Source organism: Mobula birostris, chromosome 6 (assembly GCF_030028105.1).
Source record: "Mobula birostris isolate sMobBir1 chromosome 6, sMobBir1.hap1, whole genome shotgun sequence".
NCBI lineage: Eukaryota > Metazoa > Chordata > Chondrichthyes > Myliobatiformes > Myliobatidae > Mobula > Mobula birostris.
Window position 1 is genome coordinate 69057367 of NC_092375.1, and position 16144 is coordinate 69073510.

At 44.6% G+C, this 16144-nt stretch overlaps 1 protein-coding gene across 1 annotated transcript in view; it reads left to right on the forward strand.

The window, feature by feature from the left end:
- Nucleotides 1-3902: 3902 nt before the first annotated feature.
- Nucleotides 3903-16144, forward strand: part of LOC140199085 (tRNA (cytosine(34)-C(5))-methyltransferase, mitochondrial-like) — an 80613-nt gene continuing 68371 nt past the window's right edge. The window contains exon 1 of the mRNA XM_072260573.1: nucleotides 3903-4041. Within this exon, the coding sequence (XP_072116674.1) occupies nucleotides 3903-4041 (139 nt within the window). The remainder of the gene's footprint in view (nucleotides 4042-16144) is intronic.

Below are 16144 nucleotides of genomic sequence, written 5' to 3' on the forward strand. Positions count from 1 at the left end.
AAAATAAAGAATCATTAAGTTTCAGAAAATACTAGTTAATAAAAGGATTCCTGTTAAATTGCTTTGTATTATAAAGCACCATATTGGTTTAAATTATAAAATTGAAATTTCATTTGAATAAACTTTTTACTTTCAAAACTACTGTATTTAGAATCCAATGAGATGTTGAAAATACCCATGATTGTCACTTCAGTTTGAGAGCAATGAGATAGTTTGCTTGTGTTTTCTGAGAAAGAAGTTGTTAACATCACAACTACAATCAGCTTGATGGTATATATTATGTCATGAATTGTTTTTATTCCACTTTTCCAATATCCCTTTCTGTATGTATTTTTAAACTACATCAATCACAAAGCTATTTAACAGTTGTATATTCTCATACAGTAACTGAATCCTAATGGTTGTTCTTCAGTGAAACATTTAACATTCAAGCATTGTTTCATCAGTTAAAATGATCACAACAAATCCAAATATATTTCAGTGCAAGATAACATTTTTCAAATGCAGTTGGTGCTTAGTTAGATTTTGTACATCTCATAAATTAATAAATTTTGAAGTTTTCATGAATTTTGTTTTTCTGAAACCGTACAGCAGATGAGTCCCAACCCTATAAATACTGTCTTCTCCCAATAATACAACCTGGTTCACCTGAAGACATTGTTTCATATTTAGAGTACAAATGTCAGCAACCATCAGGTATCTTGCTGAGTAGGGACGTTATATGTTATAAGCCTGAACATATTTTTGTCACACAAATACCTAGCTGATATGAATGAACAATTGCAACATTGCAACTCAAACCAAAGCTGTCTTCCAAAATTCACACTTGAAATCCCATGGATAGTTCTCAAATAATTCCCTGTGCTCTGGCATCACTTGCTTTACCTTCCCCTCTCACTGATCCACTTATTTGTCATGATCGAGGGCTAAATCTGTGACTTGTTTGTACAGAATACAACTAATACAGTGGCATGTAAAAGTTTGGGCACCCTGGTCAAAATTTCTGTTACTGTGAATAGCTAAATAGTAAAATGTCTTGTACTCAGAAACTGATGTCTGATATGTTAATAGGTTATTAGTAACCTTCAGGGCTCAATTTCTTAACTGAAAATTTCATGATGTTTTTGAAATAAAAGAATTACTCTTAAAAGCGCTGGAGAGTGTTTTCTCTATATTTATAAGTTTGGAGACTGATGTCTTTTTGCCCTTAAAATGAATACTATTCAGAAAACATCTCTGAAGATCACTATCAAGTGTCCTGAATCAACTCCAAATTACATTCCCATTTCATCACTTACAAGATAATAGATTTTGCTGTTAGACAAAGGAGAATCAGTTGATGTTGTGTACTTGGATTTTCAGAAGGTGCCACAAATGAGGCTGCTTAACAAGGTACAAGCTCATAGTAGTACAGGGAAGATTCTAGCATGGATAAAGCAGTGGCTGACTGGCAGAAGGCAAAGATTGAGGATAAAGGGTGTCTTTTCTGACTGGCTGCCGGTGACTAGTGGTGTTTCACAGGGGTCTGTGTTGGGACAAATTCTTTTTACGTTATATGTTAGTAATTTGGATGATACAATTGAGGACTTTGCAAAGTTTGCAGACAATACAAAGATAGGTGGAGCAGCAGGTAGTTCTGAGGAAGTAGAGAGGCTACAGAAGGACTTGGATTTGGAGAATGGCCAAAGAAGTAGCAAATGGAATATAGTGTCAGGAAGTGTATGGTCATGCACTTTGGTAGAAGAAATGAAAGGTTTGACAATTTTCTAGAGAGGAAATACAAGCACCTGAGGTGCAAAGGGACTTGTGCAAGATTCCCAAAAGATTAATTTGCAGGTAGAGTCTGGTAAGGATGTTAGCATTCATTTTAAGAGGGCTAGAATATAAAAACAAGGATGTAATATTGAGCCTTTATAAAACATTGATGAGGCCTCACTTGTAGTATTGTGAGCAGTTTTGAGCCCCTTATAGAAAGGATGTGCTGGAGCTGGAGAAGGTTCATGAAAATGATTCCAGGTTTGAGGGGGTTGTCATATAAGGAGTGTTGAATGGGTCTGTGCCTGTCTTCACTGGTATTGAGAAGAGTGAGGGGTGACCTCATTGAAACCAATCGAATGGTGAAAGGCCTTGACAGAGTGGATGTGGATAGAATGTTTCCTCTGGTGGGACAGTCTAAGACCAGAGGACACAGCCTTAGAATAAAGGGGTGTCTTTTTAGAACAGAAATGAGATTTCTTTAGCCAGAGAGTGGTGAATCTGGAATTCGTTGCCACAGGCAGCTGAGGAGGCCAAGTCTATATGTATACTTAAGGCAGAGGTTGATGGAATCTTGATTGGTCAGGGCATTAAGGGATATGTGGAGAAGGCAGGAGATTGGGGCTGAGAAGAAAAATGGATCAGCCATGAAATGACAGCAGACTTGATGGGCCAAATGGCATAATTCTACTTCTATGTCTTAAGGGTTTATATCTGGACTGAGACTCATTGGCAATGCAGAAATACCACTGCTGTGGTAGCAGTTAACGTGGATAATGCTGTTCCTTGCACATAATTTAAAATATTTGCAGCTATCCTTGTATTCAAGACCTTGTTGTTCCTGTTATGTTCTCTGATCCCTGATTGATTCCGTTACTTTTACAAGACATCCATGGGAGCATTAGTTGATGCATTTTAAGAGAGTCACCCTTGTGGTATGAAAGGAACGCCAGATAATACTGTTGAGGTTAAAATATTTATCCTGCGAAATCCTTCCAAGGTATGAAACTTTGTCCCTGTCCATGTTCTCATTAATGTGTGGGCCGCTTGGTAATTTAATCATTATTCATTAATTGTATACAAAAAAATGTACATCACCCAATTGTACTCAATTGTTTACTGCAAGTGGGACATGTTGTTCACTTGATCCTGGACCGCTTCCCAGCACAATCATGAAGAAGGCATACCAATGGCTCCATGTTGTTAGGAGTTTGAAGAGACTTCGTATATCACCAAAGACTCTTGCAATCTCAATAGATCTGTAGTGGAAAGCTTGGTATGGATGCTCCAATGCACAGAATTGCAAGAGGCTATCGGCTCAGCCACCCTTATCATGGGCACAGCCTCCCAACAGTAGAGGACATATTCAAGAGGCAATGCCTTAACAAGGTGGCATATCATCAAGGACCCTTGCTATCAGGTGCATGTCCTTTCGTTACTACCATAGAGGAGGAGAAACAGGACTTTGAAGACCCACACAATGATTTAGGAGCAGCTTACCCCATGCAAATGTTACGTCTTTCACTGTTCTGCTGCTGTAAAACACCAAATTTCATGTCATATAAGATGGTGTTACAGGGCAGATGGTGTTAAAGATGCAATGATTTCCCCTAAACTTTCCAAGAAGTACAATATCCCCACTGATCCCAGGGAATCCTCGCCTATTCACAAAGGACCATTTAGGATGGCGGCCAAAGTCCCAAGTCCTTGCATCCACAAGATACAGTGGTCCAAGGTAAACTCTGTATCAACTGACCGCTAACCTGTCAGCTCTCGTTGGCCTCAACGGTCATCTGGTAATCGACAGAACGGAAGCAGAAACTAGTCATTCTCCGCGGTGAGGAGTTGTTTGTCCTCAAATCCCCTACTCCCTCGTAATTTAAAAAACAGAACTGTTCGGACGATCTGGAGAGGAGCAAGTGGTAGAATCCAGAGAGAGCTCCTGCGCTCCGGTGTCGTCAGTCCCTAGCTCTAACAGATGGGTGGGTTGTGACGACCCCGACCATGGCTCCGATGGGGAGAAACTGCACTTCAGAGAAGCAGGAAGGTGATCGGGGCGTGGTGAGGCAAGGCGAGGCGGGCGAACAGTCCGAGGGCGGGCAGCTGGGCCGTCCAGTTGGGGGCGCCCGAAGCCGCGGCCCGCCACGATGCAAGGCTCTGCAGGCGGTGTGAACGGCTCCCGATTAGCTTCACTTCCTTGGTGGCTGGGTCGGACGCGCGGCCTTGCATTCGGAACCCAGGCACAGGTACAGAGACAGGATAGACCGCTGACAAGGCTGGGCACAGGCCCGGTTGCTGAGACGCCAAGAGAGAACTGGGAGGGGGTGCTTTCTGGTGGAAAAGTTGGAGAAGGGAGGCCAGGGCTTTGGATTTCGGTGGTTGAATGGGAGGAATGTGTGGTTAGCGTAGAAGTTAGTTTTAATTTAAGAAACCAGAAATCCCAAGTTGAAAATCTTTAATTTACAAGTATACAGTAAATGGGAGGGTGCTTAAGTAAGGTTGATGAACAGAGAAAATTTGGGGATCAAGACCATAGTTTCCTGAAAGTCAAAATACTAGTTGATAAATGTCTGAGCAGGTAGTAATACTCCCTTTTTAAACCATTAAAATATTTAAAAATCTGCAGATGCTGGAAATACAAAACACACACAAAATGCTGGAGGAACTTAAAACCTCGGTTTACCACAACTTTATAAACAAATGCCAGACATCCCACCCTGCAAAAACTCATTTCAGGGAGGTAGCACCACCATTTCAGGGAGGTAGCACCCCCGCCCCCCCGCAACCCCATATTCCTCCCCCCTCCCCCGTCGACCTCCAAGGGTGTATGTAATACTTTGTTTAGTGATTTTGTCTAATCTGTAAACCAAGTTGGGTATATGCAGAAAATGTGACATTAAAATATGTACTTATATTATCATGTTTATTCTGTTACAACTTTAAGCAAGTCTACAGGGAGTTTGGCCTCATCACGTAGGACAGTGGTCCCCAACCACCGGGCCGCAGAGCATGCGCTCCCGGGCCGCGAGGAAACGATATGATTTGGCGATAAGAGTCAGCTGCACCTTTCCTCATTCCCTGTCACGCCCACTGTTGAGCTTGAACACACGCAAGGTCATTACCCGCGCGTCATCCATGTCAGCGCGGGAAGGAGATCAACTCCCCGAGCTTGCAAATGACGGAGGGCTGAAAAGTATGTTTGACGTAACATCTCTGCCGGCATTATGGATCAAAGTCAAGGCTAAATATCCTGAGATAGTCAGGAAAGCACTGAAAACGTTGCTTCCATTTCCAACATATCTCTGCAATGAACGAAACGAAAACTAAATTGCGGAATAGACTGGACATAAGGAACTCCGTTCGAGTATCGCTGTCTCTCGTCACCCTTCGATGGGACCGTCTTGTTGCAGGAGAACAAGCCCAGGGCTCCCACTGATTCAGCGATATTGGTGTGTTGAAATGATTTTATATGTTCATACAGGGAAAATAAGTGCCGTGTGTTTAATATCCAAACATTACTTAAAATGTTATGATGCTATTGACTGATAAGTGACTTATATAACCATATAACAATTACAGCACGGAAATAGGCGATCTCGGCCCTTCTAGTCCGTGCCGAAAGCTACTCTCACCTAATCCCACCAACCTGCACTCAGCCCATAACCCTCCATTCCTTTCCTGTCCATATACCTATCCAATTTTTCTTTAAATAATATCGAACCTGCCTCTACCACTTCTACTGGAAGTTCGTTCAGCACTTACTTCAAGCTCCCCGTCCTCCCCTCATGATTGACTTATCACTATATTCATGCGAGGAAAATATGCACTGTGTGTTTCATATTAAATTCGTTAGATAAACCCTTTTAGAAACGAAATTAAGTGTATTAGCCCCTTACTACCAATATTCCGGTCGTGATTAACATCCCCCCAACCGCCCCTCGCCCTGAACAGAATTGCCAAAAACCATTTGTAGAGAATAATAGCGACAGGTACACGGATGCTCAGGCCACGCACGCGCACTGGTGCCCGCGCAAGGCTTCATGGTCATTGTAGCCTTTTCGAGGTAAACACAACGTATTTTTTGACTGGTACTCTTGTCCGTTGGCAACCCTACCCCCCTCCCACCACCCCCCCCCCCCCGGGTCGGCCAGTCCACAAGAATATTGTAAATATTAAACCAGTCCGCAGCGCAAAAAAGGTTGGCGACCCCTGACGTAGGACATCAATAGCGTAGTTCCTTAGCAGCCAGCCAGCTAGTTTAAATAACGTTAGCTATGCTAATGAATGAATGACACCTGTTAAACTCACCTCAACATGCTTTTACATTTTAACCCACCATGGACAATAGAAAAGTCACTGTTGCAAACAGTGCAGCGAGCAGCACTGTCATTATTTTTGAGGTCGACTGTAAAGCCCCCCCCCCCACAAAGAAAACTGATAGGTCTACTCAGCAGGGGTCCCCAACACTTATTGCCCCGCAGACCGGTTTAATATTGACAACATTCTTGCGGACCGGCAGACCAGGGGGAGGTGGGATGTTAATCACGACCGGAATATAGGTGATAATGTAGCGGTGTGCTACACACAGCGCTAGAATAACCACATGGAGTCGATGAGTTGGAGTTGCGATAAAGAGATTTATTTAAACTTCGCGGCCTGCTTTAAAGCCTGCCCGTTCGCGCCCTCCCTGGGGCGGGACTGCTGTGGGGAATGCATATTCTCAGACCCTTTCCGCGCACGGGATTTTCCCCCTGCTGGTGAAGATGGCCTGGCGCCCTTTCTGGGGCCGGCCCTCTGCCTCCGCGCGCTGTTTCGTGGGCCGGTTCGTGTGTGCTAGAAAGTGGGTCGCCACTTAACCCCCGCCCCCAGAACCGGCGATACCTCCCCCAATGTCCACAGTCTGGATCGGCCTCTGTTTGGGCGGTCTGCCCCCGTGCCGCGGTGCTTGAGCCTGGACCGGCTGCGCCAAGTCCACGTGGGCCGGTTTGAGTCGGTCCACCGTGAAAACCTCCTCTCTCCCCCCAATGTCCAGCACGAATGTGGACCCGTTGTTCCTGATCACCTTAAACGGCCCCTCATTGGGCTGCTGTAGCGGTGCCCGGTGTCCGCCCCATCGTACAAAAAGAAACTTACGGTTCTGCAGGTCTTTGGGTATGCAAGTCAGGCTCTGTCCGTGCTGTGAAGTGGGGATGGGGGCCAGGTTACCGAGCCTCTCCTGTAGTCTGTCCAGGACTGCTGTGGGTTCTTCCTCTTGCCCCCTTGGGGCTGGTATGAACTCTCCTGGGACGACCAGGGGTGCGCTGTACACCAACCCGGCCGATGAGGTGTGCAGATCCTCCTTGGGCACTGTGCGGATTCCGAGCAGGACCCAGGGAAGTTCGTCCATCCAGTTAGGCTCCTCCAGGCGGGCCATGAGATCTGACTTCAGGTGACGGTGGAAACGCTCCACTAGTCCGTTCGACTGTAGGTGGTAGGCAGTTGTGTGGTGTAGCTGAGATCCTAAAAGGCTGGCCATAGCTGACCACAGGCTGGAGGTGAACTGGGCGCCCCTGTCGGAGGTAATGTGGGCCGGTACCCCGAAGCGGGCTACCCAGGTTGCGATCAGTGCTCGGGCGCAGGATTCGGAGGTGGTGTCGGTGAGCGGGACTGCCCCTGGCCATCTGGTGAATCGGTCTATCATAGTTAGGAGGTACCGCGCTCCTTGTGACGCTGGCAGGGGCCCCACGATATCCACATGAATGTGGTCGAACCTCCGGCGGGTGGGTTCGAACTGCTGCGGCGGAGCCTTGGTGTGCCGCTGCACCTTGGCCGTTTGGCACTGCATGCACGTTTTGGCCCATTCACTGACCTGTTTACGAAGTCCATGCCACACGAACCTGTTGTAAACCAGCCGGACGGTTGCCCTGATGGAGGGGTGCGCTAAGTTGTGAATAGATTTGAAAACACGCCGGCGCCAGGCTGCTGGGACGACGGGGCGGGTTTGGCCGGTAGCTATGTCACATAGTAGGGTCCTCTCACCTGGGCCTACGGGGAAGTCTTGGAGCTGCAAACCGGAGACTGCAGTCCTGTAACTGGGGATCTCAGCGTCTGCCTGCTGTGTCTCTGCCAGCGCTGCATAGTCCACCCCCTGGCACAGGGCCTGTATGGTAGGTCTGGATAGTGCGTCCACCATGATGTTGTCTTTTCCCGAGACATGCCGGATATCCGTCGTGTACTTGGAGATGTAAGACAGATGTCGCTGCTGGCGGGACGACCAGGAGTCCAGGTGTGGGGCTGGCAACTTTGCTTCACCCAGGGAGAACATTTGAAAATTCTTGGCGTGGACTAATCGCTTCCCTTACAGGTCGACCAGCAGGCTGTGGGGTCGCAGAAAATTCGCCCCCAGGAGTGGTTGGGCCATGGCGGCCAATGTGAAGTCCCACGTGAACCGGCTGGAGCAGAACTGTAGCCGCACCGTGCGGGTGCCATAGGTTCGTATTGTGCTGCCATTTGTGGCCCTCAGGGTGGGTCCCGGTTCTCTGTTGCGGGTGTCGTAACTCGTTGGAGGTAAAATGCTGATTTCCGCTCCGGTGTCGACCAAAAATCGGCGTACCGACTGCTTTTCCCAGACGTACAGGAGGCTGTCCTGATGGCCAGCCGCCGTAGCGATCAGCGGCGGCTAGGCCTTGGCGTTTCCCGGGAATTTGCAGGGTGGTCTACAGCGGCGGGAGTCTGTGCCCCACCGCTGGTGGTAGAAGCACCACCAGCGTTCGTTGGGCTCTGCTGCCGGGCCTGGTCTGTCGTTGGGCACGCGGCTTGGTGATCTGTGCGACGGATGCCCCTCTCTCCTTCTTGGCATTCCACAGCACATCTGACTGGGCTGCCACCCCCCGGGGGTTGCTGAAATCTGTGTCGGCCAGCAGCAGGCATATGTCCTCGGGCAGTTGCTCTAGGAACACCTGCTCAAACATGAGGCAGGGTTTGTGTCTTTCAGCCAGGGCCAGCATTTCGTTCATTAATGCCGACGGCGGCCTGTCTCCCAAACCATCCAGGTGCATTAAGCGGCGTGCTCGTTCGCGCCGTGAGAGTCCGAAAGTCCTTATGAGCAGGGCTTTGAATGCTGTGTATTTGCCGTTCTCCGGGGGCGACTGTATAAATTCCTCAACGTGTGCAACAGTCTCTTGGTCGAGGGAGCTCAGCACGTAGTAGTAAAGAGTGGACTCCGAGGTTATCTGCTGAATGTGGAATTGTGCTTCTGCCTGTTCAAACCACAGACGGGGTCTCAGTGGCCAAAAGCTTGGCAGTTTTAACGAAACTGCGTGAACAGATGCGGCGTCAGTCATCTCTGGTCCAAATATCGTTTGGGCTGTCAGGGTCACCAAATGTAGCGGTGTGCTACACACAGCGCTAGAATAACCACACGGAGTCGGTGAGTTGGAGGTGCGATAAAGAGATTTATTCAGACTTCGCGGCCTGCTTTAAAGCCTTCCTGTTCCCGCCCTCCCTGGGGCGGGTCTGCTGTGGGGAATGCATATTCCCAGACCCTTTCCGTGTGCGGGATTTTCCCCCTGCTGGTGAAGATGGCCTGGCGCACTTTCTGGGGCCGGCCCTCTGCTTCCGTGCGCTGTTTCGTGGGCCGGTTCGTGTGTGCTAGAAAATGGGTCGCCACAATAAGTCAATTATTAGTCAATAGCATCATAACATTTTAAGTAACGTTTGGATATTAAACACACCGCATATTTTCCCCGTATGAACATATAAAATCAATGCAACACACCAATATCGCTGAATCAGTGGGAGCCCTGGGCTTGTTTCCCTGCAACAAGACGGTCCCATCGAAGCGTGATGGGAGACAGTGATACTCGAAGGGGATTCCTTGTGTCCAGTCTATTCCGCAATTTAGTTTTCGTTGCATTCGTTGCAGAAAACTCTGCTTCGCAGCGATATGATGTTGGAAATGGAAGCAACGTTTTCAGTGCTTACATGGCTATCTCAGGATATTTAGCCCTGACTTTGATCCGGAATGCTGGCAGAGATGTTATGTCAAACATACTTTTCAGCCCACCGTCATTTGCAAGCTCGAGGAGTTGATCTCCTTCCCGCGTTGACATGGATGACACGCGGGTAATGACCTCCAGTGCGTTCGAGCTCAACAATGCGCGTGACAGGCAATGAGGAAAGGTGCAGCTGACTCCAATCACCAAATCATATCGTTCCCTCGCGGCCCGGTGGTTGGGGACCACTCTTAGCACGAAGAGAGACCAATCAGGATGCTCGCTCTCCTTCTCCCTCTCTTTCTCAAAAAAATCTATTACCGGGATATTGTTTATAATTTCCGGGCATCAGGGAGCCACTATCGATATGCGGGAGACTCCCGGAACTTCTGGGAGAGGTGGGATGTCTGAAATGCCATTATTAGTCTGTAAAAAAAATCCAGGCTAAACATTAGTATTAGACGCACAAGAATGTACTGTACTGGAATCTGGAGAACAAACAATGTGCCGTGGGAACTCAACAGGCGGAGCAGTATCTGTTGGATGAAAGAAACTATCCATGTTGGCTTTATGCAGGATTTTGACCGGAAACATCGACAGTTCCTTCCACAGATGTTGATTCACCCTTTGAGTTCCAGCAAATTATTGTTACTATTAGACTCATAACTCAAAACCAGAAACTGAGATTTAAAATATGTTTCTAAAACCATGCTCATGAGACAAACTACAAACCCCATTTCCAGAAAAGTTGGGATATTTTCCAAAATGCAATAAAAACAAAAATCTGTGATATGTTAATTCACGTGAACCTTTACTTAACTGACAAAAGTACAAAGAAAAGATTTTCAATAGTTTTACTGACCAACTTCATTGTATTTTGTAAATATACACAAATTTAGAATTTGATGGCTGCAACACACTCAACAAAAGTTGGGACAGAGGCATGTTTACCATTGTGTTACATCACCTTTCCTTTTAATAACACTTCTTAATCGTTTTGGAACTGAGGATACTGTAGTAGATTTGCAATTGGAAATTTTGTCCATTCTTGCTTGATATAAGACTTCAGCTGCTCAACAGTCCGTGGTCTCCGTTGTCTGATTCCCCTCTTCATGATGCACTATACATTTCCAATAGGAGATAGATCTGGACTGGCAGCAGGACAGTCAAGCACACGCACTCTGTGTCTACAAAGCCACGCTGTTGTAGCCCGTGCAGAATGTGGTCTGGCATTGTCCTGCTGAAATAAGCATGGACATCCCGAGAAGAGACGTCGCCTTGATGGCAACATATGTCTCTCTAAAATCCTAATATACGCCTCAGAGTCAATGGTACCTTCACATACATACAACTCACCCATGCCATGGGCACTGATGCACCCCCATACCATCACAGATACTGGCTTTTGCACCTTTCGCTGATAACAATCTGGATGGTCGTTTTCATCTTTGGCACGGAGAACTCGACACCCGTTTTTTCCGAACACTAGCTGAAATGTGGACTCATCTGACCACAGCACACGGTTCCACAGTCTTTCGGTCCATCTGAGATGAGCTCGGGCCCAGAGAACTCGCCAGCGTTTCTGCATAGAGTTGATGTATGGCTTCCTCCTTGCGTAATACAGTTTCAAGTTGCATTTCTGGATGTAGCGATGGAGTGTGTTGAGTGACAATGGTTTTCCGAAGTAGTCCCGAGCCCAGGTGGCTATAATTGTCACAGTAGCATGACGGTTTCTTAGGCAGTGCCGCCCGAGGGCTCGAAGATCACACGCATTCGACAGGGGTTTCCGACCTTGCCCTTTGTGTTGAGAAATGTTTCTTTTAAACTGACTAACAATTCTCTCACGAATTTTGGCACAAAGTGGTGAGCCATGACCCATCCTTGCTTGCAAAGACTAAGCTTTTGATGGACGCTACTTTTATACCCAGTCATGATACCTCACCTGCTACCAATTAGTCTGCTTAATGTGGAGTCTTCCAAACCGGTGTTACTTGAATATTCTGTGCACTTTTCAATCTTATTTTAACTCTGTCCCAACTTTTGTTGAGTGTGTTGCAGCCATCAAATTCTAAATTTGTGTATGTTTACAAAATACAATTAAGTTGGTCAGTAAAACTATCGAAAATCTTTTCTTTGTACTTTTGTCAGTTAAATAAAGGTTCACGTGAATTAACATATCACAGATTTTTGTTTTTATTGCATTTTGGAAAATATCCCAACTTTTCTGGAAATGGGGTTTGTACATTGACTGAACAACTCGTGAGGATGATGGAGAAGATATCTGGCGTTCTTGTTTCATTGTAAATGGAATGTAATATTTGGGACGTTACTTTACAAGTTTAGAACCCATTTAGAAGTATTGTGTGCAGTTCTAGCCTTCACACTATAGGAAAGATGTGACTGCTGCAGAGTGTGCAAGGAAGATTCTCCAGGATGTTGTCTGAATATTTAGTTTATTTCAAATTATGTTTGCATTTCTGTAATGTGCTGAAGCTGCAAAAAATTAATTTCATGGCTTTTATACACTGGGTATGTTTGAACATAGAAAAGTACACCACAGTACATGAGCTTTGGCCCACCATGTTGTGCCAACCTTTTAACTTACTCCAAGATCAATCTAGTTTAGTGGATAGCACAACACTTTACAGTACCAGTGGCCCAGGTTCAATTCCCACTACTGCCTATAAAAAGTTTGTACGTTGTCCCCATGACCACATCAGTTTTCTCAACCGTTGGAGCTCAATTAGCTCAATTTTCTCAACCGTTGGAGCTCAAATACCTCCAATGCAAGTACAGCCTACCTTAAACATGGAAACCAAACTTGTACTGTGTTCCAGGTATGTTCTCACCAGTGCCTTGTAAAGTTGCATTAAGACTTGGCTACTTTTATACCTTATGCCCTTTACAATAGAAGTTAATATTCCAAGGGATATTCTAATTTCCATATGCTGACTTTTTGTGTTTTGTGTATTTGGATCCCAATGTATGGGTAGTTTCATATCATAATGATTTTTCTTCTTTTTTTATTCTGTAGTTTCATATCATAATGATTTTTTTCTTTTTTCATTCTTCCATGCAATGTGGATAACATTAAGCCATATTTCCCCATGTTAAAATGCATCTGCCAACTTCTTACCCACACACACAACCATTCTCTATTCCTCTGAAAACTGTTGTTCTCTCCTTTCTATTTGCTAACCCACCTATTTTACTACATCAACAACTATCTTAACTGTACATTCAGTCACTTCTTTTAAATCATTAATGTAGATCACTCACACAGATGTTTCAATGTCATGAAATACTGTAAAATATATACGTGGTATATCAAAAGGATTTTATCAAAAATATGATGGTGTCAGATCAAAATGGAGATTTGGAAGTGAAAAAAATCATTCTGACCAGTCTATGGTGTTCTTTTCTATAACTAATAGAAGATAATTTTGCTGTTCTAGTCAACCAGCACCTTAATGGCCAGACTTTTCCTCTACTGTGATTAACAATTGTGAAATAGGTTTTTCTAGTGAACATTCTTGTATTTAGTGTCATTATTTGAAAATGTGAAAAACTAATTCCCTTTGCAAGCTTTGTTTCATTGAAGGAGGAGTGACAGAGCATACTTCACTTGCAATTAATTTACTATCCAATACCAAAATGACAATCGAACAAAGATTTTTTGCAATTCAGGTTTCCCCAAGGTCCAAGATAACTTGCTGGTGTTAAGAAAGAGGCAGTTAACAAAAAGAGGTGTTAACATAAGGACGGATAAGTCCCTGAGTCCAGGTGGAATCTACCCTTGATTGCTACAAAAGCGAGGCAAGAGATTGCTGGAGTATTGACAATGACTTTGTGTCCTTACTGGCCAAGGAATAGTATCAGAGGACTGGAGGATAGAAAACATTCAAGGAAAGTAATAGGGATAATGCTGGAAATGAAAGACCAGTGAGTCATATGTTAATGGTGGGCAAACTAATGGAGAAGATCCTTAGGGACAGGACTTACAAGCATCTGGAGAAGCATGGTTTCATCAGGGATAATCAACATGGTTCTGTGTGGGACGGACATGCCTTATGAGCCTGATTGACATTTTCAAGGGAGTGTCAAAGTAAATTGAAGTCAGCAGAGCAGTGGATGTGGTACATACTGATTTTAGTAAGGCCTTTGATAAGGTTCATCCGGAAAGTCATGAGGGACAGGATACATGGAAACCTGACAGCATGAACTTGGAATTGGCTAGCCCGCAGAAGGCAGAAGGTGGTATTAGATGGTGTGTGTTCTGCTTGGAGGTCATTAAGCAGCAGGAATCTGTTCTGGTACTCCTGCTCTTTGTGGTTTTAATAAATGACTTGGACTTGGAAGTGGAAAGGTGGGTTAATAAATCTGTAGATGACAAAGAATAGTGGAATTATGAATAGTATAGGAGTTTGTTGTAGGGTACAACTGGACATATAGTGCTGTGCTGGTCTGAGAAGTGGCTAATAGAGCTCAGTCTGGAAAAGTGCAATGGGAAGTTGAACTTGATAAGACAATACTAGGTTAATAACAGAAGTTTTGGCAGTGTGGAGGAAAAGCAGGGGTCTGGGGTCCAAATCCTTAGATCCTTCAAAGTTGCTGTGCAAGTTGATAGGGTGTTTAATAAGGCATTTGGTGTGTTGGTCTTCATTAGACGAGGCACTGAGTTCAGGAGCTGTGAGATAATTTTGTAACTCTGCAGAAGTCAGGTTAGACCACACTTGGAGTATTGTATTCAGTGTTGGTCACCTCATCACTGGGAGAATGTGGAAGCTTGAAAGAGGGTGAAGAGGAGATTTACCAGGATGCTGCCTGGATTAGAGAGCATGTCTTAGGAAAGGTTGAGCAAGCTAGGGCTTTGCTCTTTAGAGAAAGAGGATGAAAGGCGACTTGATAGAAGTGTATAAAATTATAGAAGACATAGATAGAAAGAACGTTAGTGCAGCAATAGCTAATATAAGAAAATATTACTTTAAGGTGAGTGGAGAAAATTATAGCAAAGATGTCCGAGGTGTTCCTTTGCCCAACAAGTGATAAGTACCTGGGATGCACTTCTAGGGGTGGTGGCAGAGGCAGATACCATTAGGGACATATAAAGGATCCTTAGATAGTCTCATGGATAAAAGAAAAATGGAGGGGTATGGGCTATGTAGGAAGGAAGTATTAGGTTGATTGTAGACTAGGTTTAAAGTTCGGCACAACATCCTAGGCTGAAGGGTCCATACTGTTCTACGTACTATTCTATGTCCTATCCACCATTTTAATCATAACAATTCTAGATTGTCTCTGCTATGAATATGGATTCCTTTTTCTATAAAGAATGTCCTGATTATCATCAAAAGTAGCCTTTTCCAGGATTCAACCCATCTTTAAGTTGATGTCATTAACTAGCTGACATCTCATTTTAATTTTGGATAACAGTCACAGCCCTGTTTGTTGCCCTGTTGTACACTATACTGTTGAAATCTTCATCTTTCAACAAAAGCCATTGCCGTGACAGGTCTAAAACTGCTGTATGCAACAGATCCACATTTTCTCATCCATAAAGAATGAGGTTTCTCCACATGTTGGAATTACGGTGATTGTTAGCAAGTTGTTGGCTGAACTTGTTAAAGGAGAAGCTTTAATGAATGATAATTATTTAAGCCTATAATTTAAGCATGTGTATCAACCTTCTTCAGGAACAGTCATTATAAATATACCAGACGAAAAGAGGGTTGAGTTCTGTGATAAAAGGTTGCAGATTCACATATTATGGTTATCCAACGAGGGTGCAGTATGAAGAAGAAGCAGCAGCAGCAGCAATGGCTAGTAGCAAAATTCAGAAGTGTTGAATGTTTTAGAAAGAATTCTTTTAAACTTTCCTAATCCATAGTGAAGTGTTCATGAAGGAGGAAATACTGGAACTTAGTGGATGCTGCCTGCTGCCCAGAATTATGTTCTGCAATCCCTTCTGTAAAGTACTGGATGCTATTCCTTTGGCCTTTAGCACCTGAGAATTATGTAGCGAGATCTCTGCTCCCTAAAAATTGTGCAGCGAGATCTTTGAACAGGTGTCAGCCAGTATGGATCCTAGAAACTTCACTGAAACCATCTGGACCACAGAAAGCCAGGGGTGAAGCACTTTTGTGTCAAATCTATGAAGGTGTGACAATTATAGATGCTGTTATAATTTAATAATTTAAAAAATAAAAACTACTTATTTTTAAAAATACCAAATCAAAGCTCAACCAAACCCATCATATAAAACAATAAATTAACATAAAATATGTTCTGCTGAAGGGTGTCGGCCCAAAACATTGACTGTACTCTTTTTCATAGATGCTGACTAGCCTGCTAAGGTCCTCCAGCATTTTGTGTGTATTGCTTGGACTTCCAGCATCTGCAGATTTTCTCTTGTTTAT